Raw genomic sequence first — 22,013 nt, 5'->3', positions numbered from 1 at the left:
AAGTCTGCCTGATTCTCCCTAAAAGCAGGGAGGTGACTGTGTGACTGCTATTTTAGAAATGCATCTTAGATGTTAGCCGCATACTCAGTACTTTTAATTTAATTTCTCTGAGAAACATTACTAGCTGCCTCCTTCTGCAGTACCTGTGTATAGATTTTGTATTCTCACTTCTTACTGCTTCATAAAATTACCTGGCTTACTATTTAAAATGTATGCGTGTATATATAAGCAGAGCAGGCAGACCAACCCGGTTCAGTCTGCGTGTTCTCCATAGTCATTTTCTCTTGCTATTAACAGAACAAAGGCTTTGGTAGACCTAGGCCGGTTGTGGCAAGTCTATGTATGCTGAGAAGCAAATAGTGGCATTTCTTGTATAGTTGTGTGATAGGTTAACACATATACCAGCAAAGGGAGTCTATGCTCAAAGAAAAGGACTGTCAGTGGTAAATATTGAACTTAAAACGGCTCATTCTCTTTCTGCTAATATATGCAGGTGGTATAGTTCCAACAGAGCTGCTAGTTCTGGTGGCTTGAAGTCTGGAGACTCTCAGCGTAATGGGAGGGTTATGTATTGCTGCTCTTCAGACTCTGGAAATTCCAACTGGTCTTGGAAAGGCAATTGTGGATGTTACGCGGTGGGAATGTGACTTGAGAAATCTTGTTCTCCTGTTTGGTTGGTTGTTCCTTCTCCCCTCCTTAGTCTATTTTAAGAATTGGTGCTGGGAGTCAGACTGGGTGAAATGAGGTAAATGTGCTCTGTCAAGAGGTGATGACTGAAGAATAAAATGTTTTCCTGGGGGGAAAAAAAAAATTCATTTTATTAAAACCTGCTTCTCCAGAGAAGAGTATTTTGAGATTTTCTTTATTCTTTTTCTTAACTGAGGCTTTATGAAGTCTTAAGTTAGAGAGGTGTTTAATATATGTGAATTGGACATGTAAGTGACCACCGGCTTTCAGGAGCAGATGCTGCTACTGTGACTGCAGTGAATTGTCATTCAGCAAATGTTTTAAGTGGTATGGCTAACCTGTATATTTATAGTGACTTTCTCTTTCTTCCTCCCCAACCCTCTTGTCTTTAGCATTTCCATGGTTTGGAATGGATATCGGTGGAACATTGGTTAAACTGGTCTACTTTGAACCTAAGGACATTACTGCAGAAGAGGAACAGGAGGAGGTGGAAAACCTGAAAAGCATTAGGAAATACTTGACCTCCAATACAGCCTATGGTAAAACTGGCATTCGCGATGTCCATCTTGAACTGAAAAATTTGACTATGTGTGGACGTAAAGGAAACCTGCACTTCATCCGCTTTCCCAGCTGTGCCATGCACAGGTTCATACAGATGGGTAGTGAAAAGAACTTCTCCAGTTTGCACACTACGCTCTGTGCCACAGGAGGTGGAGCTTACAAGTTTGAGGAGGACTTTAGAACGGTACGTGAACAGTTCATATGGGTTCAGTGGGAAGTACTCTGGGGAGACGTGGGAGTCCTTCTATTAGAACTTGCAGAGCAAATAACTTTTTTTTTTTTTGTCCATCCTAACTGGTTAAGACTAACAGAATCAATTCACATTTGTTAATTGGTGGAATTGTTGAGAATGTGGAGGGCACAGGGGAAGGTATTCTACTGAAGTATTACTGTGCATGATGTCTTCAGTAAGTGATTTTTTTTAGAGTACAGCTGTGATGATCAGATGCCTCATAATCAACTAAGAGCGTGTTATGACAACCTAGAAGCCTGAGACTACAGGTACTCATCTTGCAAACTGGATATCTACTAGAAAACCAGAAATGAAACCATACAGGCTGGAGATAAGATTCAGGTTTCCTTCCCCTTGTATTAATCTTCAAGCAGACTTAAGTCAAGAGTCTGGAAGACCAAGTGTGGAGCAGGGGGAGAAACAGTGTATGGAATCATGACAATAGCAGCTAGCTTTTGATTTCAATTCTGGGAGGATGTCATGTGAAGAAAGGCAGTTCATGAGGTGACTAGGTCCCAGATCCCTTAGAATTTAAAAATAACCTCTGCAGGGAGCTCTGGAAGCTGCTGTAAATCTGAAGTATTGGGATGCTGCTGTTTGTATAAACTTCGGCAATAGTCCTAGCTCCCCAATGACTGCACTAGAGTGCACAGCAAAAATTGATTGTGGCGACAGAGGCATAGAGAGCCATTGTACAAACTGCGTTAGAGAGAAATAGTCATTTGAGAGGCAGTTGCCTGTTGTGTATGTGTGTCTACTGGGGCATATCTCAATTTATTTTCTGTAAAAGAATGACTAGTCTGTCTGTACCAGAGCAGTCTCACTAAGATTAATGTGAATTATTTACTTGGCAGGCAGGCCTGACACTTCTGCCCCCAGCTTTTGACCTGATCTTGAGGGTGAGGGATGGCTGCTGGGTATGACAGGTTACATCAGTTGCTTTTCTGTCTCTGATTCAGTCTAGGGAGCTATCATACTGATTTACCAACTGCCGTTGACTGTAGTTTTTGGCTTTGTATGCTTCTTTTTCACCTCCAAGCATCCATTCCTGCAGTACAAGAGGTTTTTCTTTGTCAATACCCCTCATCTACCAGATGACCAAGATCCTAAGGGGAAAAGAGAATGCTGTAAGAGATCAACATGAATTCCAGCTGTTACACTTGTGCAATCATTTTCAGTAAATGTTGGACATGGAAGCAGCTAGTCTAATGAAGGACTATCAAGTTTCTGAATTGCTGTAGTAGTCCACTACTAGTGCCACATTTCTTGTACTTTCGGCTGATTGTAAATCCCCTACTGACAACTGAGTCTTCAGAAGTTTCAGTTTGTCTTGCATTGTCTAAGGATGTTGGCACCAGAGTAGGAGGTGAGTTCTAGTGCTAGTCAATGTAGCCTCAGTTCAGGTTTTTGAGTGTACTTCCATGTGTCCAGCGGATGATTCAGGTCACGTTCTCTAGTGACAATGGGAGGTCACTTTGAGACTTTCTGAAGAGGCTGACTATCCCTTTGGAATGGTCAGTTTTCCCAAATTCATCTCTCCTGCGTCATGTAATAACAGCTAGAGTTGCTTACTTAATAAGGAATTCCATGTCCCTCGCTCCCACAGCTGCAGAATTGAGCTGGAAGTTACCTGGTGGCTATCACAGCTAGGCATTTCTCTCCATAGCTTTGGCTTTATCTAGCATAAATATGCAATTTACAGTGGGGGACCGGTCTCTGTCATCTCAGCTGCAATATAGTCAATGTAGCAACTGAAGTTGGGGCTGTTTTGCTAGCTACTGTACAAAAATATAAGGTCACACAGCAAATTAGTGATGGACTTAGGCATGCAATCCCACATCTCTGCAGTGTTAGTTAACATTCTCTGTGCTGTGACACTTGTAGGTAGTTTAAGAAAAACAATAAAGGCTGGCTAGGGTGTCTTGTAGCATAAAGCAATCCATGAAGTGCACTCACACCTAAGTGAGTGTTTTGGACACCTCTTCTTACAGCTCTCCAGTCCCACACCTTCCTTTATAGCAAATATTTCTTGGCTCAAACTGTAATATCCATTGAGTATTACAGAAGCAAAATACTATCCATTACATGAAGGTTTGCTTGCTTAATCTCTCTCGAAGGGCTGAGTGTCCTGGGTACTGGCACTTAAATTGTCATGCTTCATTAGCCATTGTAACAGCAGCTGGCTATCTCGGTGTGTTCCGCTGACTGTAAATTGACATTGGACAACAGCTTCAGGATTGCTCTCTCAAAGCATTTAAATGTCTGTTTCAAATATTTGATCACTCTAATGCACCTGTGGAAGTAGAGAACATGTGCCAAGTCTAATATCCTGCTGTTGAAGGATTCAATATTGTATAATGCCTTATATGGAGGAGGCTTTAAATGTTACTGTTTCTGTAACTTAGAAGCAATGTGGAAAAACTAAAGTATGTTTGTGAATGTTCTTAATTTCATCAAAAAATCTGGCTAAATTCAAGGAAACTCATGAAACTGATAATAGGTAACATGCTTTTGTTCTGGCCCTTTATTTCCCGATGTACATGCTTTTAAGTTATTTGTCTTTTGTGGTATTTCTAAATGCTTATGGGACTTTCAGGATTGCATAGATTTAGGACAAAAGATCCAACATATTGCAAAACAGCATTCAAATCCCAAAGAAGGAATCCTTCTTAGATTACAGCACCTTTTTCTCCTTAAAATAGACAAGCAAACACCCTGTTGTTACTTGCCTGTTCCAGTGTCTAATTCTGAATCCCTAAATGAGTTAAATAGGTTTGATCTAGACATCTCTGTTGCTTTTGTGTATTAAAAAATAAAATAAAATTGGGAAGCATCTTCTGTTTACGTTAAGCCTGTCTTCTGTGCCATAGAAAGGCAACTAAATCTACAAAGCTAGCTAGGTTTAGCAATCTGACCTCCCTGTCATGTTGATCCACAGCGTTGGATAGGAGGAGACCTGGAGAAGTCTCCATGGACTGCTTGGTGACTGCCGGCAATAACGATCAGTAGCCTGGCAAATCATTTGATTCATTCTTAAGATCTGAATGCTTCCCCTAGAAGCAGGAAAACTGACTTTATTCATTAAACTAGACCACAGAAATAATTTTACCAACCATATGTTTATACTTAATGTTCATTGAAGAGCATCAGTAAGTAATTCGCTAAAAGGACCGTTTCCAGCTTAGGGTGTTTTTTCTTGTTTTTGTTTTTTGTTCAGTTTTTTTTCCCCCTTTCTGAATGACTAGGTGTTTTTTCTTGTTTTTGTTTTTTGTTCGGGTTTTTTTTTCCCCCCTTTCTGAATGACTCGTATTTATGGCTGGCTGACTTTATTTTCAGGTAACAGTGGTGTTAAGGCATGGATGAATCTGTCACCTTATTCTGATAATCCTCTCTCCTTTCCCCAACTACGTACTGTCACCTTGCATATTCTGTAAATGCTCAAGTAACATCACTTCTGTAAAAGTAAGGAGTACATAGACTTACTTGCTTGTGTACCTGTAATATAAATGTCTTTATACTCTATGAAAGCACACGCACATTACTTGCACAAAAGTGTGCTGTTAATGTAACGAGGAATAAATTCGTAGGCTGTCACTCAGTTTTGTAAAGCAACTCAATGTAAAGGATACATGAGGGATGAGGGAAGAAAGGACTATTCAGACTTTTGTCTAAAACCTGCTCTATTGCAAAATTCCTGTCGATTGCAGTGGCTTAAAGGTGGGATCTCTGTATTCCTTTCCTGAACAGACACCTACAGAACCTGACTTGTCTTGACAGAAATTTTACTGCTGGCTTCAGTGGAAGCAGGGCCTGGGCCAAAAACCAATCACTTAATAAACAACATTTGGGGCAGGGGAGGAAGGAAATCTGTTGCCAACACAAACTTAAACTCAGGCCTTGACCTTCCCCATAACCTGTACGAAAAATGTTTTAAGAGTAGGCTTGGCTGTTGGAGAGTGATTTCCATGTGCCAGTTATTAGCTGATTCTAAGGCTTGACTTTGTGGTATGAACCGAATGCCTGTGGATGATTTGTAGACTGTATTTATCTTAAAACAAGTAAACTTGTTTAAACAACACATTTGTCCTGTGTTGTAGGATGAGTAAGCTGTGTAACTCTAGGTTAGCGTAAGACACTAAAATTTTTTTGCACCTCACTTGCTTGAGGAGGCTGGACACTGCTGCTCAGGCCATAGGTGCTGGCCTGTAGTGTGTAGACTGGGCTGGAGTTGCAAGTGGCATCCAGAGAACGGGTGAAGTAACCATGATCCCTTCTGTTACCACCACCACAAGAAGCTAGGAAACTCTACAGAGGGAATGGGGAGAAGCAATGTGCATCTTCTTCCTGTCAAGAGAGGGAAGAGATCCTTACAGCTAGCTGGGCGAGAGGGCAGATCCTCTGCAGAGGATCCCAGACTAGTGCTTTTTTTGCCCAAAGCTGGTGCAGAGTCTATCTCCTTCTGCCTCAGAGAATGTTGGGCTTACCCTTTATTTGCATTAGACTTTGTCTTGTTTCAATGTGAGTGGATATTTCCCAGCCTCAGGGTGTGGAATGAGCTGGGGGGAGTACCTCATCTGAGCTCAAAAAGAAGCAGGTTTGGGTGTTGAGGTGAAGACAATCAAAATATAAAGGAAGCAAAGTGCATCTTAATGAAAATGGAGGAGAGGTAATGGGAAGGAGAGGGAAGGAACAGTTAGACTGTAAGCTATTATAAGAAATAAAAAGTGGAGCAATGCCCAGAAGGCATATAAAAGCCAGAGTGATATAGTAAATGAGGCTGTTGCAGTTGATAATTAAAAACGTGCAAGACGTTATGTTCCTAACAGTTTCTTACAGAAAAAAATTCTTATTTCTGATTGAAAGTCCAAGAGACAGATGAACTTGTAACTGCATCTAGGTTTGGACGTTCCTGCGCCCACCAGAACTCGGTAACAGTGTGAAAATTCAAACTGGGTGAAATCTTTCAAGAGCTGGAGCTTCATTGTAAAGATGTCTGCACACCAATGTTGATCCATTAGGCTTCAACTGTGCTGCATATGTCATGGCTGCCCTCAGCTCACTTCTTGAGGACTGGGCTGTTTCATGTTTTCTTTGCTGAGGTGGAAATATTTACTCACCCATAAAGAAACAAACATGACACAAGTCTTTGACTTCTGTGCTTCCATACTTCAAAGCAGCAGCAAGTTGGTACCACATTTTTTTCCTTTTATACTGTCTGGTACTTGAATACAGCTAAAAATTGTTTGACATTATGCATATTATTTAAAAAAAAAAACCAAACCCTAAACTTGAACAGGCAGTACCGTTTTCCAGCATTTCTTGCAAGTGTACAACAAGAGGTGGGCTTTCATTCTCTTTAGAATAGCATCTGTACATAGTAACAACAGACCTTTTGTGTATCCTTGAAATCAGCTGGGTTTCAGGAGTTTGTTGCAGGAGTGTGAACTGTCATGGGGAGGTGTTCATTACTTACTTGCTGTGTTGCACTCGCTTGTAAACATGGTTAAAGTCCTGAGTCCCTCCTTTTGATGGTCCTGAAGAGTTCCTTGAGGTCCAAAGTGTTTTGTTCCCTCCCCTCCCCTGATGTTTAAAAAACAGTCTAAAATAAAGAGGAATTTCTACAATCTGGCTATAATGTAGAAACATTGTTCTTTGAAAAAATGTACGTATGGTTTCCCTGTAACCATCATAAATTTTCCCTCCAGGGTCCTGTACACTACTTTGTTCTGCAGTTCTTCCTCTCGTAGCACAACTTCCTGACACAAAACTTTTCTAGAGAGGCATTGTGCTGAATATAGTTACAGGAGTGCAGAGCAGCACAAGTTGACCATTATGCTGTCTGCCCTTACATTAGGGATTGTAAAGGGCTGGAAAATATCTGCAAATGCATTCTGTAAAAAGTTCTGGGAAAAACATCCAATTAAAATGTGCTTCTACACACAACTCCTGTTTTTGTTTTGCACTTTTGCATGTAAACTGCAGTTCCTGCAAGGAGAGGTGGTTTGAACAGCTGAAAGATGAGGACAAGTAGAGTGTGGTAGGTCAGTTGATGGCACTGGAAAAAAACATTTGCCTACTGATACTTTAGTTACGATGTTTACAGGCACATCTATTTTGTGATGCAGTTTTGCTGCTTGAGTCATTGCGAGCAAAGAAACGAATAGAGAAAGAGCTGTTCTATATACAGGGAAAGGGACTGGGAATTGACCCTGGCTCTGTCATGGCTGCTTGTACAAGACTGGGTTACTACATTTCTTGCAACTGTGCCCTAACTTGTGTTTAGAAACAAGAACAGTGGGGGCTCACTGGGCTGTTTGGAGCCTCAGGGGTCTGGTGGCTGCAGAGCTTGCGGTTCTCTGAAGGCAGACCGACGTGGAATACTGATGCCGGTCTTGCTCCTTCCAAAAATGAAAACCAGACTGCTGCAACAACACAGGAAAATAGTTTTTTCGGTCTGCTATGAATATCATACATGAAAGAAAGCAGTAATAGGGCTTTTCTGCTTACAGTATATCAGCTGTTAAATATAGCACAGAGCTATAAAAAGCAAAGCAAATTCTAGTATGTCTTTTATGCGTGGAGGGCTGGACCTAATAAAACTTTTATGCTTAGTGCTTGAAAAAGAACCTTTGATTAGTTTCTTTTGTTCTGTCCTTACAAAATTGGTGGGCTGACTGGAGAGTTTGTAGAAACAAGGATTTTATCTGTGTTTTTGCACTGATGCCAGAAGTGTTTTACTCTTAGATTTATATTGCTTGCTCATGTCTTGCATGGTCTCTCACTGGTGCTTACCTGTTTATAAAAGTGTAACAAGGATGAGACAAAAGCAGCTTGTGGCTGGGTATTTGGCTTATGGGAGAATAGAGGTTTTGATAGTAGGGGCCGTAAATCTGCTAATGACTTGTCTTTGTATAGCAGGCTTCTGGTTCATAGCGTGTTTGTTTGTCCATGCTGTACCTGTGTTAGATCGTGTTTGGTCATGCCGCATCTAGCTTATACAGTAAGATGAGGAAATTGAGACTGTACAGCACATAACCTGGAGAAAGATCATGGTTAGTATAGAATCTTTCCTTATTTTGACTAGCTATGTGCAATGTTAGTTGGATTTTAACAAAATAAATAAATCCTCTAACGAGTCATGACTTAGTGGGCTCCATGCAATGTCCATTGTGAGAAAGAGTGCATGAAGCATTTATTATGTTAATGCCTTGTATTGTATATCTCTTGACTGGAGCTTTTCCTCTCAGTTTAACAGCAAGAAATTGCTGAAATCCAAGATACTTGCAAAGTAGTCTTAAGATTTTTGTAACATTTCTTTAAAAACCTTTTCTCCCGATTTGTATTTGTTCTTTTTATTTGCTGGCTAAATGGTTCAAGTCTCTTATGCTGCATTTCTGTAATTGTAATTTGTGTAGCCATGTGGTAACCAAGAAAAAAATATGAAGAGATTGCAAAAGTTACAGGAGGAAATACTGAAAAAAGAAGAAATTATCTTCACCTGTCTTTCTTGTCCTATGAATAACTGGATCTATATTGAGGTCTTTGAGACTGATGGTTTGGGTTTTTTTGGTCTTATTTCGTTTCTCTAGTTCCAGGCTTTGAGGACTAGCAAGTATAACAAAAGGGCAGACCCAAAGAGTAGAATGGCTTTCAGTTAAGGCAAGTTAGAGCTATGTACAAGTAGAGAAAAAACTTGAGGGGAGAGATTTAAATAGCTCAAAAGAACGTAACCTGTTGGCCATGCCCGTTCCACAGAAATATGTTTGCTCTTTATAGTGGCTTAATATAGCTTCCAGAATTAAAAATAGGAGGTAGTTAGCCTTGTAAATCTTCTCCATTAGCTGTTATAAAAACATCCTGCAATATGCAAATGTTTGAGAACCAGTTCTGTGCTGTATAACTCCCTTTTGTTCCTAATACCCTGTTACTTTTTCTGCTAGAAAGTGGAGTTAGGTAAGACCTACTTTGCAGGTGTGAGGGTGCAAATGACCTCAGGGTTTGGACAGGCAACTTTACTATTTTTTTTTCTCCCTAACACAAGTCTAAGCTCAATGTCATCTGGAAAGGAGACTTTCTGCAGATTGTCACTGTATCCTATTTCAAGAAAGCGGTGTGACTTCTAATTCTAGTAAACAGAATGCTATGGCAAGTAGACATGTCTGTTTAAGTACAGTCATGGGTGACTTGTGAGATCTCAGAGGTAATGTCCTTTTTAAGCTCTTAAAATTGTTTTTCTGCCTTCTGTTAGTTATATTTTTATGAACATTTTGCTGGGGGCATGGGCCTGACAATATTTTTGTTTGGGTTTTTTACTATTGTTTTTCACCAAACATTGGGAATACCCTATTTTTCATGAGGCATTTTAAAGTGCTTATTATGACTTAAAGAAATAGCTCTCTCGGATTACTGGTGACATATACTAAAAAAATGCAAATCCTTTAAGCATAATCCACTGCATATTTAATGCATATTAACATAAGCATGTGCACTTTGTAAGGCTTTAACTATCTTGTTCTTTAACTGAAGTTTCTTGATCTGAACGCTTCTATTGAATATTTCATTAAATTGCTGGGAAATGTAGTTGGATGATGAGTTAAAGCGCTTTGCATCCTGAGGACTGCTGCTGTGCAGGCATGTGTCAGATACTGTCCAAAAGCTGCAGAATGCAGCTCCTCTTGGGATGGGGATGAGGGGAAAGAAATTTATTGCTTCAGAATGCTGAGGGGGGGAAATGTTTCCTGCTTGCAGAGCAGGGAATATCTCAAAGGCAAAGGAACTCAATGACATTACTGCGCAGCACATCATTGTTTTGGGAGGTACCCATTGTCAGGCAGATAGCAAACTGCTTTTATTTTGGACTTCATGCTTAGACAGATCTTTGTACTGTTTAAATAGCATAATGTGTTACTATTAAAGTGATCAAAGCGGAGCCTTTTGTCCTTCTCAGGGTTGTATTACACTAGGAGATGTTTGTTTATTAATTTCTTGTTGTTCTTTTCCAGATTGCTGATCTACAACTCCATAAACTGGATGAATTGGACTGTTTGATCCAGGGCCTCCTTTATGTTGATTCTGTTGGTTTCAATGGCCAACCAGAGTGCTATTATTTTGAAAATCCTACAGATCCTGAACAGTGCCAGAAAAAGCCTTACTGCCTTGATAATCCATATCCTATGCTGCTGGTTAACATAGGCTCAGGGGTCAGCATTCTAGCTGTGTATTCTAAGGACAACTATAAGAGAGTCACAGGATCCAGGTAAATTTAATTCTATGTTCTTTTAATTATATTTTCTTTTCTCCTTAATAATTGAACAGATAAAACCAGACAGTGTGACTAGTAGGTGCAGCCCCAAATTGTGCTTCTCTTCCTATTTCTTTTAAAAGCCCACCAGTAGCAAGGCTGGAAATATCCTAGGATTCCTTCAGAGAGGGAGTCTACATCAGGGAAATCATTGATCCATTCAACTTTAGAGCTGCCTTAGTCTCTTCTTGGTGTTCTTACCTACTTCTTATCTCTTGCTGTGAATTACCAAAATAAAGCTGTCCCAGTAAATGAATCTTCTCTCCCCTGCTTTGATCCCCCAGAACAGCCAGAGCAGTGAAATAAAAACGTTTGGGCTAAACAAAAACCTCTTGCTTAGTAGTTAGGATGTATCCAGGATATAGGAAAACTTTGTAGAATTACCTGCTACTACTGGATTTTGGCAGAGGAATCTCACTAGATGTCTTGTTTCCTCACTGATTGTACTAGTCTTTGGACCATGCTGGTAAATCAAAGAATGCCAGTGTGTAAAGAATAGAATCTGATTGTCTGTATTCTTACTTTGTCCTCAGCGTGATTTCAGCCTGGGTTAGCTAGTGCTCTCTGAAATGATTTGTAGGGTACAGCTGAGTTGAAATGGTCTCTGGCCTATGTTCAGTAGGAGATTTAGATGTGACTGCTCTGTTTAGGAATTCAGGAGTTCAGTAGTGTGGATGCAGAATTTCGTTCTCAAGGCCAAAAAACAGCCTGAGGCATGTTTAAGTTTACTGTATAGATGTGGCAACAGTGCTTACTTACAGGAAATCACTTTAGTTACAAATGTGTCCATCCAGACTAGTAGTAAAAATACCAATAAATCTATCCCTTTTTCCTCATACGTGCCAAATAAATGGATATATACTTCATTTTCAGTAGTCTTAAAAACAAAAACACTGCCAAACCAGAAACCTAAAAAAATCCCCTTCCAAAACAACAACCAAAGAAGCTTTTTGGATTTGCTATAGTCCTTTCCAAAGCTGCATTCTGTTCTTCAGTGCAAAGTTTCTCCTGTATACTGCACATGACTGTGTATGTGTCTTCTGTTGCCTTACCTAGAGCATATCTTTGCCACAATGGTAGCCATGAGCCATTTTTCTGTATACAGTACAGATGAACGCAAGTTGAATGGAAAAGGTATTGGTTTTCTTGCAATTCTGCTTGTTTTTCAGGCATAGCCCTTTTGATATCTGTAGATGTGCTTCTGATCCTTTCCACTGTGAAAGGAAAAACGTGACTGCAGTGGGTTGCTGACTTATTATAGGTGATGAAATCGATACTGTCTTGTGGATGGTGTGCAGAGCTTCCTACTGTTCAGATACTGAATGTATTGCAGTGCTGCTAGATGTGTTCTGAAAAACTTGCCTAATAATCCAAGAGCACTGACTGAATGGTGTTCCTGTCTGACCTCCTGTGCTTTTTTGTGAAGTGCAAGTGTGGTGTCTCACTGATCCTCTTGTTTACAGTGGCTCTGATCGGTGTGACTGCAATCAGTGCAAATAAGCTAACTTTCTCAAGGGTTAAGAAAGAATGAGGAAGGATTTAGAGCTTTGTAAGTTGAAGTTCATGTCTGTGAAGACTGAGGAGTCCAAAGTAGAATTTTAATGAAATGAGTTAGCAACCTGTTATGCACAGTCAAATACTCCCTGCTAAATTTATATAGTCAGTAAATATTGTACTTGAGCCCGTGCAAGATATTAAAGTGGCTGCTCCTTGCTCAGAGCTCTTTGGAGAGCTGAGTCATTCAGGGCTGATGCTTGCCTTGCTGTGAACAGGAACCAACCAGACTGCTTCCCGCCATGGGCCAGGGGGGACAAGATCTGTCTTGGCTGCCTGCCCCTGCATAGATATTTAGCTTTGATCACTGACTTAAGTGATCTCCTGGCTAATTATTCTTGCACAAGGAAAACTTGCTAGAGTGCTACAAATAGCAAACTGACACCTGCGGTGTTGGATTGGACCTTATTCTCAGCTAACCCTTTATTTAGCATCATTTCTCCTATTTAAATATTAAAGACTTAAGAGTGGTTCAGTTAAAACCATGCTGGATGACATTTGTGTTAAATAGAAACTCAATTTAGGGTGCCTGTCTTTGCTTCTCTGAGGGAGGAGTTGCAAGATATAGTTGGTAGCTGTGTAGACCATGTTAAAACTGGGAGTCTGAAGAGCTGTGGTAAAAGGTGGTTCAAGCTGCTGGTCTGAAGGAACTGTGCTTTTTCTAGTCTTGGAGGAGGAACGTTCCTGGGCCTGTGCTGTCTGCTGACTGGCTGTGAGACGTTTGAAGAAGCACTAGAAATGGCCGCAAAAGGAGACAGCACCAATGTGGATAAGCTGGTGAAAGATATTTATGGAGGAGACTATGAGCGGTTTGGCCTTCAAGGGTCTGCTGTAGCCTCAAGGTACGTGTATTAAGTGAGCTGTTTTTAAGGAGTTCCTTGGGAAATTTACTGTGCATGCTGAACTGAGTGCGTAATCCCTGGACTGTGTACTATGTCCATGTGGAAATGTCACTCTGAATGTATCATGTGGTCTGTCCTTAGATCTCTCACCTACTTCTTACTCTTTTTTTTTTTTTAAACAGGTATAAGCAGTGCTTGATATAGTCTGCTTCCATTTAAATTACAGTTTTTTAGAAGAAGTGTCTTTGTTCATTGTTCTGCTTTTCCAATGAGAGCCCTTTTCACATGTTCAAATCTGTCTCAAATTGACGGATATCAAATCCGAGCAAAGCTTATTAAATGATAAAATTTCTAAAGGCTTTTAGCGCTCTGAAATAACTCATATTAAAAGGAATAATCTTCCTTACGCAGCTTTGGCCATATGATGAGTAAAGAAAAGAGAGATTCCATCAGTAAAGAGGACTTGGCCAGAGCTACTTTGGTCACCATCACCAACAACATAGGTTCTATTGCTCGTATGTGTGCATTGAATGAGGTAAGACAGCATATTTACTATAAGCTTAAAACCTTTAGAAACAACGTAGTAAGATTATCGAATACAAAAATGCAAATTGCTGGTATAGTAGGTGTGTAACTGGCCTTGGTAAATATGCATATTTTTAATGTTGGGTCCTAACTCTTGTGATTTGCGTTATGTGTGTGCTTTGATGCAAAGTGTAAGGTACTTTAAGCTTCAAAGGTAGGGAAGGGGGGAGGAAAGCTGACTGTAAAGATCTCCTTGAACCATTGATGCCTAGAGCTGTTTGGTTGCTCTCAAGCTGTAACATGTAGATATTGACACCTTTGTAATCCAAATTAATACTCTCCATTACCTCGTAGTTATTAACAGATCTTACTATACCATGACAGATTTTTTTTTAAAATAGTATTTTGCTTGGCTTGTTTCCATAGCATGATGGGTTCAAACTGTGTATTGTGTTAAATGTTTTGATAGATATAAGATCCATTGTATTGGGTCAGAGAGAAGAAAAATATAGTTCATTATCCTGCCTCAAACTCCCATCAGATGCTTGTTACATTCTTTTCTTTAGGCATGATAACTATGGATGGATTGTTCCATTCATACACCTTTCCAGCTTCCAGCAGTTTAAAAAAAACCCCAAAACCCCAAACATTTAGACACTTGTTTTGAGCTGTGAATTTCCTCCTTTACTATTACATGGTAGCTAATGTCTTTTGTCTGCTCTCAATGAATTTATCTAATCTTTTTTTAATACATTAATGTTTTTTAGCTCCACAGCATTCTGTGGTTAGAAGTGCTGCTTTTTTTATCAACAACACACCCACACACCTGCAAAAAAAAAAAACCACAACAAAAGAAAACCAAAAAACTCACCAAACTGCCATCTGATTACTTTATGGGGTCCTATCTAGCTTTTTGCATTATGAGAAATAGCAAATAATTAATCACTGGTGCTTTTGGTGGGTTTTGGTTTTGTTTTTTAATAAATCTTTACCACATCTCTCTCTTGGTCTTTCCAAGACAGAAAGTCCTAATACTTAGTCTCCTCTCCTACGGAAGACACTCTGTGTCTCTTTTCCACTGTTTCATTTTGTCTTTTTAATCTTTCTATGGCTCCAATTTTGAGACAGAATGATCAGATCTTCACGCAGTATTCAGAGTGTGGTTGCACAATGAATTTTTGTAATGGCATATTGATAAATTTCATGTTCTGAGTTCCTTTACTAACAGTTCTTAATATTTTATTTTTGTGAGCATGGAGCTCCTTTTTTTTAGAAACCATCCACAGTCCCTCCACGGTCTTTCTTGAGTGGTGGTGGCTAATTTGGAGCCTATCATTGTGTCTGAATACTGAAGTCTGTCTCTCTTCCCTCTTCCATTTGTGTAATTTCATTTTTTTTAAATTTAAACTTCATCTGTCATTTTATTCGTCAGTCACTGGGTGTAAGTCTCTTCAGCATTGCTATGCTGTTCATTTTTTATTCTGACTCTCCTGAATAACTTTGTATGCCAATAAATGTTATGTTTGTTGCTAATATCCCTTTCTAGAGCACTTTTAAAGTATGTTGAACAGCACAAGTCTCAGCGTATGCCCCTATCAAATACCACTGACAACCTCCCTTCATCGTGAAAAGTGGCTACAGACATTATTTTTTTTGCAATTTGACTCTTTCAGTCAGGATGATTCTCTTTCAGTGTTCTCTTTGCTTTCAGCTTCTTTACAGTGTTGCCTTGTGGCATGGAGTTCAAGCAGCATTGTACAGGGCTATCAAAGCATGGAGAGTTGCGGCAGGGAACCATATGCGATGCATTCAGAGGAGGAAATAGGCTACTAATGAAACTAATGCTTCTGAGTCATTGTGAAGAAGTTCCTAACATCTTTGTTTTGTGGGCAGGCTTACTCAAAAACTGGACACGATCCACAGAATTTCGTGGAGGAATGTGGATTGATGTGTGAAGTATTCTTCATTTCCCACTCAATGTCAAAGTAGAATTTCTCCAACAGAACTAAATTTATTTTGTAGCTTTAGAAGAAAAAAAACCCCTTCATTTAGTAGCTTTACATATTATTAAAAAAGATTTCAGACATGATAGATCATTGCAAGTCAGCTAATCTCCAGATAGCTTGCTCTCAGGGGAAAAAAGTAATGCTGTCGTTCTGCTAAATAATCTAGACACTTAAATTGCCTTTGGGAGATACAGCTCTGACTCTCACTAAGCTTCATGAATGAAATGCCCAAATAAGAGCTTAAAAAAAGTTGAATATGATATATTGTTTTGTGTATGAGTTTGTATGTATTAGATTAGGGATATGGTGAAGCTCACTTCTAGGTTCTTTGACAAAATCAGTTTATGCCCTGAAGTCAGCTTTATTGCTGTGTTGAAAATGACTTGCATGTGTGCAGGAAAAAATGAGGCTGGGGAATAAATGAAATATTCTGTCTGCAGAACTTCAAAGCAAAGTTTGCTTGCACAAAGTTGGCAGTAGGGTAGAAAAATTCCATAGTCTGGAACCATTTGGCTACACATCATTTGAAGCAGTCTGTCCTAGGCACAGCAGAACTGCATAAAGGAAACCAGTCTCCCTGGTTTATACTTTTACTACTAGCAGAACATGTAAGTTGCATCTGAACAAGGCTTCTTGCAAAAATATGTGCACAATTTTTTTTATTGCATCTTTGCTATAGATTCCCATATTCAATTAAATTGGCAAATGTGTATATACTATATATACTATATTGAAGCTATACTATAGCTTTCTACTGCAGGGTAGTTGAACAATTTAGCAAGACCCCACAGAGTGGAAGAGTGCATGTCTTTTCCAGGATGTTGTGATTTGGTTAGCTTAAGTAAGCATTTCATCACCATCCCTTCATCAGTTTAAGACTTCTGTCTTTCAGCTTTGAATGTTTCAGGAGTGAACAATTTAAAAGTAAGTTGGCGAGACTCCCTTAAGAGATAAAAGTAGCATTTCTTCATTTTTCCGACTCCTGAAAAATGCTAAAGCTGTTTTTAGTTCACTTCAAAAATCTAGGAAACTTTACATCTTTAACATAATTTTTAACCTTGTCAAGTCAAGGAATGCTGAAAAATAAAATTGATATGAACTTTGCATGTTGATAGACACTCCGCTATTCTAGTAGATATGACTAGTATTTTTAGATTTAAAATTTTCAGTAATTTTTATACTCAGTGTTAGATACTACTTGCTTGAATTTCTGGTAACAGTAGCTTCGTGTGTATGTTCAGCAAAACCCCAATTTCGTTGCATCTGAACAAGGCTTCTTGCAAAAATATGTGCACAATTTTTTTTATTGCATCTTTGCTATAGATTCCCATATTCAATTAAATTGGCAAATGTGTATATACTATATATACTATATTGAAGCTATACTATAGCTTTCTACTGCAGGGTAGTTGAACAATTTAGCAAGACCCCACAGAGTGGAAGAGTGCATGTCTTTTCCAGGATGTTGTGATTTGGTTAGCTTAAGTAAGCATTTCATCACCATCCCTTCATCAGTTTAAGACTTCTGTCTTTCAGCTTTGAATGTTTCAGGAGTGAACAATTTAAAAGTAAGTTGGCGAGACTCCCTTAAGAGATAAAAGTAGCATTTCTTCATTTTTCCGACTCCTGAAAAATGCTAAAGCTGTTTTTAGTTCACTTCAAAAATCTAGGAAACTTTACATCTTTAACATAATTTTTAACCTTGTCAAGTCAAGGAATGCTGAAAAATAAAATTGATATGAACTTTGCATGTTGATAGACACTCCGCTATTCTAGTAGATATGACTAGTATTTTTAGATTTAAAATTTTCAGTAATTTTTATACTCAGTGTTAGATACTACTTGCTTGAATTTCTGGTAACAGTAGCTTCGTGTGTATGTTCAGCAAAATAACCCCAATTTCATGAAAATGAAATTCAAATGTAGATTCTAATCCATTTGATGGTATTGCATTACAGGAAATTAATTAGTTACATGTTTGTCCCTCCTTTGTCAGAAATTACTTCAGAGACAAAACTGCCTTGTCAGAGGGTGCAAAGTGCTCTTGGCCATGTTTAATAGCAGCCTTTTGAAATTTGAGAAGTTCTTATTTTCAGCCATATAATTCCTAGGAATGAGTATGAATGCATGCTGACGTGACTGCAGAGTCTAAGGGGATAGATGACTATAAACCTGAATTATTTAAATAAAGTTTGTGTTGATGTGTTTGGTTTGAGGACGATCAGGCATGTAACTCAGTCATCAGAGACTGGATAAATGAATTATTGCATCTGGGTATCAGCACTCTCCAATACTGAGTATTCAGGTGAGGATGTTCTCTGTGGTATGTCACATGCACAGTACGGACACGACAAAACTGCGGTCTGTAGCAAAGTAATTGCTGCAGAACCAAGTGTTGGGCTTTATAGAGCTGTATGACTCTAGAGAGGTCACACTTGGTAATTCTAGCCTTTATGCAGATTTTTGCTGGTAATTTTCAGCAGAGGACTCTTGAAGATACATTTCTAGGGCTCCTTCAAGACTCCTGTAAAAGCTTGTGTCTGCAGGATTTGGCCTCCTACTGAATCTTCTAGACCAATTCTGGTGTATGGTGAACATCATATGGTACACCGATTCAAAATGCAAGTGCATTATTGTGCATAACAGGCAAAACTGGGCTTGGTAAGATAGTTACGGGCATTGTTTAAGCACCAGAACTGTTGCTTACATGCACTGATGTGCACACAAGTAAGGATAGTGTGTGGCTTTCTCACTGACAGCATAATGCTGATTGTTCAAAAATCAAGCTTCTGTATGAAAAATGAATTCAAGTGAGCTTTGAAACAAAGGAATACCATACGTGTCAAGTATCACGTTGGCCATCTTTTGTTTGCTTTTTGAAAATGGAACCACAGTCCAGATAATAGATAATGAAAGATGCTTCTTCCCATCTCTAACGTAATCCTTCTCAGATACGCTTCAGAGGTTCTCCATCTGGATTTAATAATCATAGTGATCTCTGGAAAGTTGCTTCATTTAACAAGCAGGGGGAAAAGATGTCTTCAGTGCAGTCACATCATATACAATTTAAAAAAAACAACCCAAAAAAACCCCCAACAATAGACTCATAATCCTGTTCATGTTGGGAAGGTCCTGGGCTTTTAAGCAAATGTTCACCATCTGTGATATCAGCCTCTCACTTTCTTTGGAATAACACTTTTTTCTTTTTTTTTCCTTGCTGCAATTATTTTTTTTTTTTACTTTTCAGTCTGGAGAATTTAAATGTAACCCAAAATTCCCATTTAACTTTATAGAGGAGGCAGAAGTACGTGTTCAATGAGGCAAATAATGTAGCTGAATATAATTTTTGCTGGTCTGCTTTTCAATTTTACAGAATATCGACAAGGTGGTATTTGTTGGCAACTTTCTCAGAATTAATATGATTTCTATGAAGGTGCTAGCATATCATATGGATTATTGGTCCAAGGGACAGCTGAAAGCTCTGTTTTTGGAACATGAGGTAAAGAAATATATGTTGAACTTACTTTTATTTGTAAGTACAAAAATCTTGTGGTTCTTGACTTGGTGAAGTTAAAAGGGAGAATTTCAATGCCATTCCTTTGAAGTGAATGCACAAACTAAGTTCTGCATAAATATAATTTCATTACAAATTCATTTGAAAATATCCCGTGTTAACTCCCTGGCTTGATCACTAATCTTGTGGTATTTGTTGCTAAACGCTGCAAATCTTATTTTTGCTTTCTGACCCTAGTACCAACAATGTTCGTTTGCGTGGTCTGGTATATAAACCTCAACTAGAATTGATTTTTGTAAGCATAATTTTGAGGTGACTGTCAGATGAATGTTCATAATGGAAACTGCCCTGCCTCAATACAGCATCATTATAGTTGTTCTGTAATTTCTTCTTTTTTGACAGTTTTGGCTGTGTAAGATTTCTCCCAGTATAAGGTCCTTTCTTGGACCTAAACAAGATCATGTTAAATCATAATTCAGATATAGCAAATACTTGGCACAGCAGGGCTAATCTTATAAGAAAGGTCTTTTAATTGCCTGAACAGAACTGAAGACTTTACATGCTCATGCTTATGTCTTATTTTGGAATTTGATTGGTTTTGTTTTGCTTTTGCCTTTGCCTTGTTTAAAGGGTTATTTTGGAGCTGTTGGGGCTCTTCTAGAATTGCTCAAAATGACAGATGACCAGTGATGAAGCTGTCTGAAGAGATTCCTACTGCAGATGCTGCTGGAGAAGAGCGAAAGCCACTACAAGGATGGAAATGAAGCCATTATGGTAGTTTTACCTGCTGGATTTGTAAATAATTTAAAATCCTTTTAGCTGATCTTTAACTTCTGGGTTTTGAGCTTCTACTTCAGAATTCATACTGGGAATAACAAGATTTTTTTTTTTCTGTACACTGTATTTTTTAGGGGAAAAATGTGCAAAGTGGCCAAACATCCAGATTTTATGGATTTATTTTAAAAAGTGGATACTGTTTAATGTAGGACCTGTGATATGAGGCATCTGCTTTTCTTCTGGGGTTTACTGATTAGTGTGGTAATTTTAACTTCATTTAGTAATCACTCTAGGAGATTTTTTTATCTTATTTTCATGACGTCTCATGATTTGTTCTTGGTTTCAAATGAAACTACAAAGCTGATGCATTTTACTGTGAAAACTAGTCATTGATCTTTTTGCCTTTCCTTTCCTCATTAGATGAGACACTTTTTTATTTAACACCCCCCTGCCCCTCCTTCCCGCCCCCCCAACAAAAAAAAAAAAAAAAACACAAGCTTTCTGTGACTACATGGGTTTCTTGGCAAGACTGCGAGAAAACTTGGCCAGGGGGGTTAAGATTGTAATTTTTCAGCAGTCGTGACTTGCAACAGGAACAGACTGCTAACTGGTTTTGCAGGACTAATTCTCCTCTATATTAAAAACTTTAAACAAGATGCAAACTAAAATTTTAGTTATTGGCTTAACACTGAAATGAAATCCTGTTTCTGTTGAAAATCTCCGATCTGTATGAAGAGTTCTGTAGTACAGATGTTATTTATATGGTACATACTTGGCGTTAGATGACAAAGGGAGGAGATTTGTTTTCATTTCTTTGAAGACTTTTCTGTAGTCTGGAATTTTTAACTTGATCTTAATCAAAAACAACTGATAGCTGCATTATTCAAAGCCCAGTTTCTAAAATTAGAAAAATACTGGCTAATGTATTTTCTGGTTTTAAACTAATGTTAACTTTCCCTCCAGGACACTAAGATTTGAGTGTTTATTCCAATACAGTATTTTCTACCTTTATTTGTGGACCTCTCTAGATTTTTTTTTTTTCCAGTTGAATTGAGACCCCTTTGAAATCTATGTACTTAGGTTGTTGCATAGCATGTATAAACTTGCTTTTCTTTGACACCATGAGGGCTCACAAATCAGAGGCTGAAAAACAGTCCATAAAATATTTTGTCTTGCAAAACTGTATGTGATGTCACATAATGTAAAGGGCTCATCAGAGGGACAGTATAAAATTCAGACACGTATTATCCAATATCTTTTTGGAAGGGGCTTTATTTCACTTTTTTAATAGTCATTAATTTCCGTATCTCCCAAATGTTGAAATAAATTCATATTAACCGAAGTGTTAACTTGTCTGATGGAAATAAAGACCACTACTGTTTTGACGGTTTTAATGTATCTGTGGAATTCATTTCTTGAAATCAATTATATGAAATACATAACACCGTTTTGTGACACATGACTAGTTATTTCCATGATAATTCTTTGGTTCTTGGTGGCTTTTTACTCTTTGTTACATTGCTTTGGTCTTTGCAGCTTTCTGCCTGCTTGAAGCTGACTTTTTCCTAGACTGTAAACTACAACGTGAGACAATTAGCATGTTGTAGTTGATATCTCATGTAATACTGAGCTTGAGGTAAGTGGGGATAGTTCTGCTCAGTGCCTCTTAATTTTTCATGAACAAAATGAAACTTTCATTGAGTTTATTTACTAAGTTTTGCCTGCAACTAAAGATTGGTTTATATGTTGGGTTTTTTTAAGGAAGACTTCAGAATGTTAAGAGGTAACTGCACTTCTTATGATAAACCGTAGAGGGAAGCATAGCATCGACAATATAAATATGCTTTGCTAAAGCGGTGGAGCTCGGGGCAATTTGTGGGGTGGATTTGTTGGTTTCAGAGAAAGATTCCATCTTTTTCTCCATGGTCAATTTTTGAAGGGAATTTGATATGGGAACATCTGTCACTTGGGTGTTCTTGCATTCTTAGCATTTATAGTTACGTGAAAGAAGAAT

At 38.6% G+C, this 22,013-nt stretch overlaps 1 protein-coding gene across 3 annotated transcripts in view; it reads left to right on the top strand.

Moving 5' to 3' along the window:
• PANK1 (pantothenate kinase 1) overlaps positions 1 to 21,397 on the top strand; it is a 51,291-nt gene extending 29,894 nt beyond the window's left edge. For 2 of the 3 annotated variants that reach the window (XM_009277753.2, XM_009277754.1), the window contains 6 exons: positions 1,080 to 1,432; positions 10,483 to 10,736; positions 13,001 to 13,177; positions 13,589 to 13,712; positions 19,082 to 19,207; positions 19,853 to 21,397. In XM_009277753.2, coding sequence (XP_009276028.1) covers positions 1,080 to 1,432; positions 10,483 to 10,736; positions 13,001 to 13,177; positions 13,589 to 13,712; positions 19,082 to 19,207; positions 19,853 to 19,912 — 1,094 coding nt within the window. In that variant the 3' untranslated portion in view covers positions 19,913 to 21,397. Of the gene's footprint in view, positions 1 to 1,079; positions 1,433 to 9,616; positions 9,681 to 10,482; positions 10,737 to 13,000; positions 13,178 to 13,588; positions 13,713 to 19,081; positions 19,208 to 19,852 lie in introns of those variants that run through there. The other variant, XM_019471735.1, reaches the window with a different exon arrangement.
• Positions 21,398 to 22,013: the final 616 nt, after the last annotated feature.

The sequence above is a fragment of the Aptenodytes forsteri genome, unplaced genomic scaffold (assembly GCF_000699145.1).
Source record: "Aptenodytes forsteri isolate BGI_AS27 unplaced genomic scaffold, ASM69914v1 Scaffold15, whole genome shotgun sequence".
In the NCBI taxonomy this organism is placed as follows: domain Eukaryota; kingdom Metazoa; phylum Chordata; class Aves; order Sphenisciformes; family Spheniscidae; genus Aptenodytes; species Aptenodytes forsteri.
This window is presented reverse-complemented; position numbering and strand designations above follow the sequence as displayed.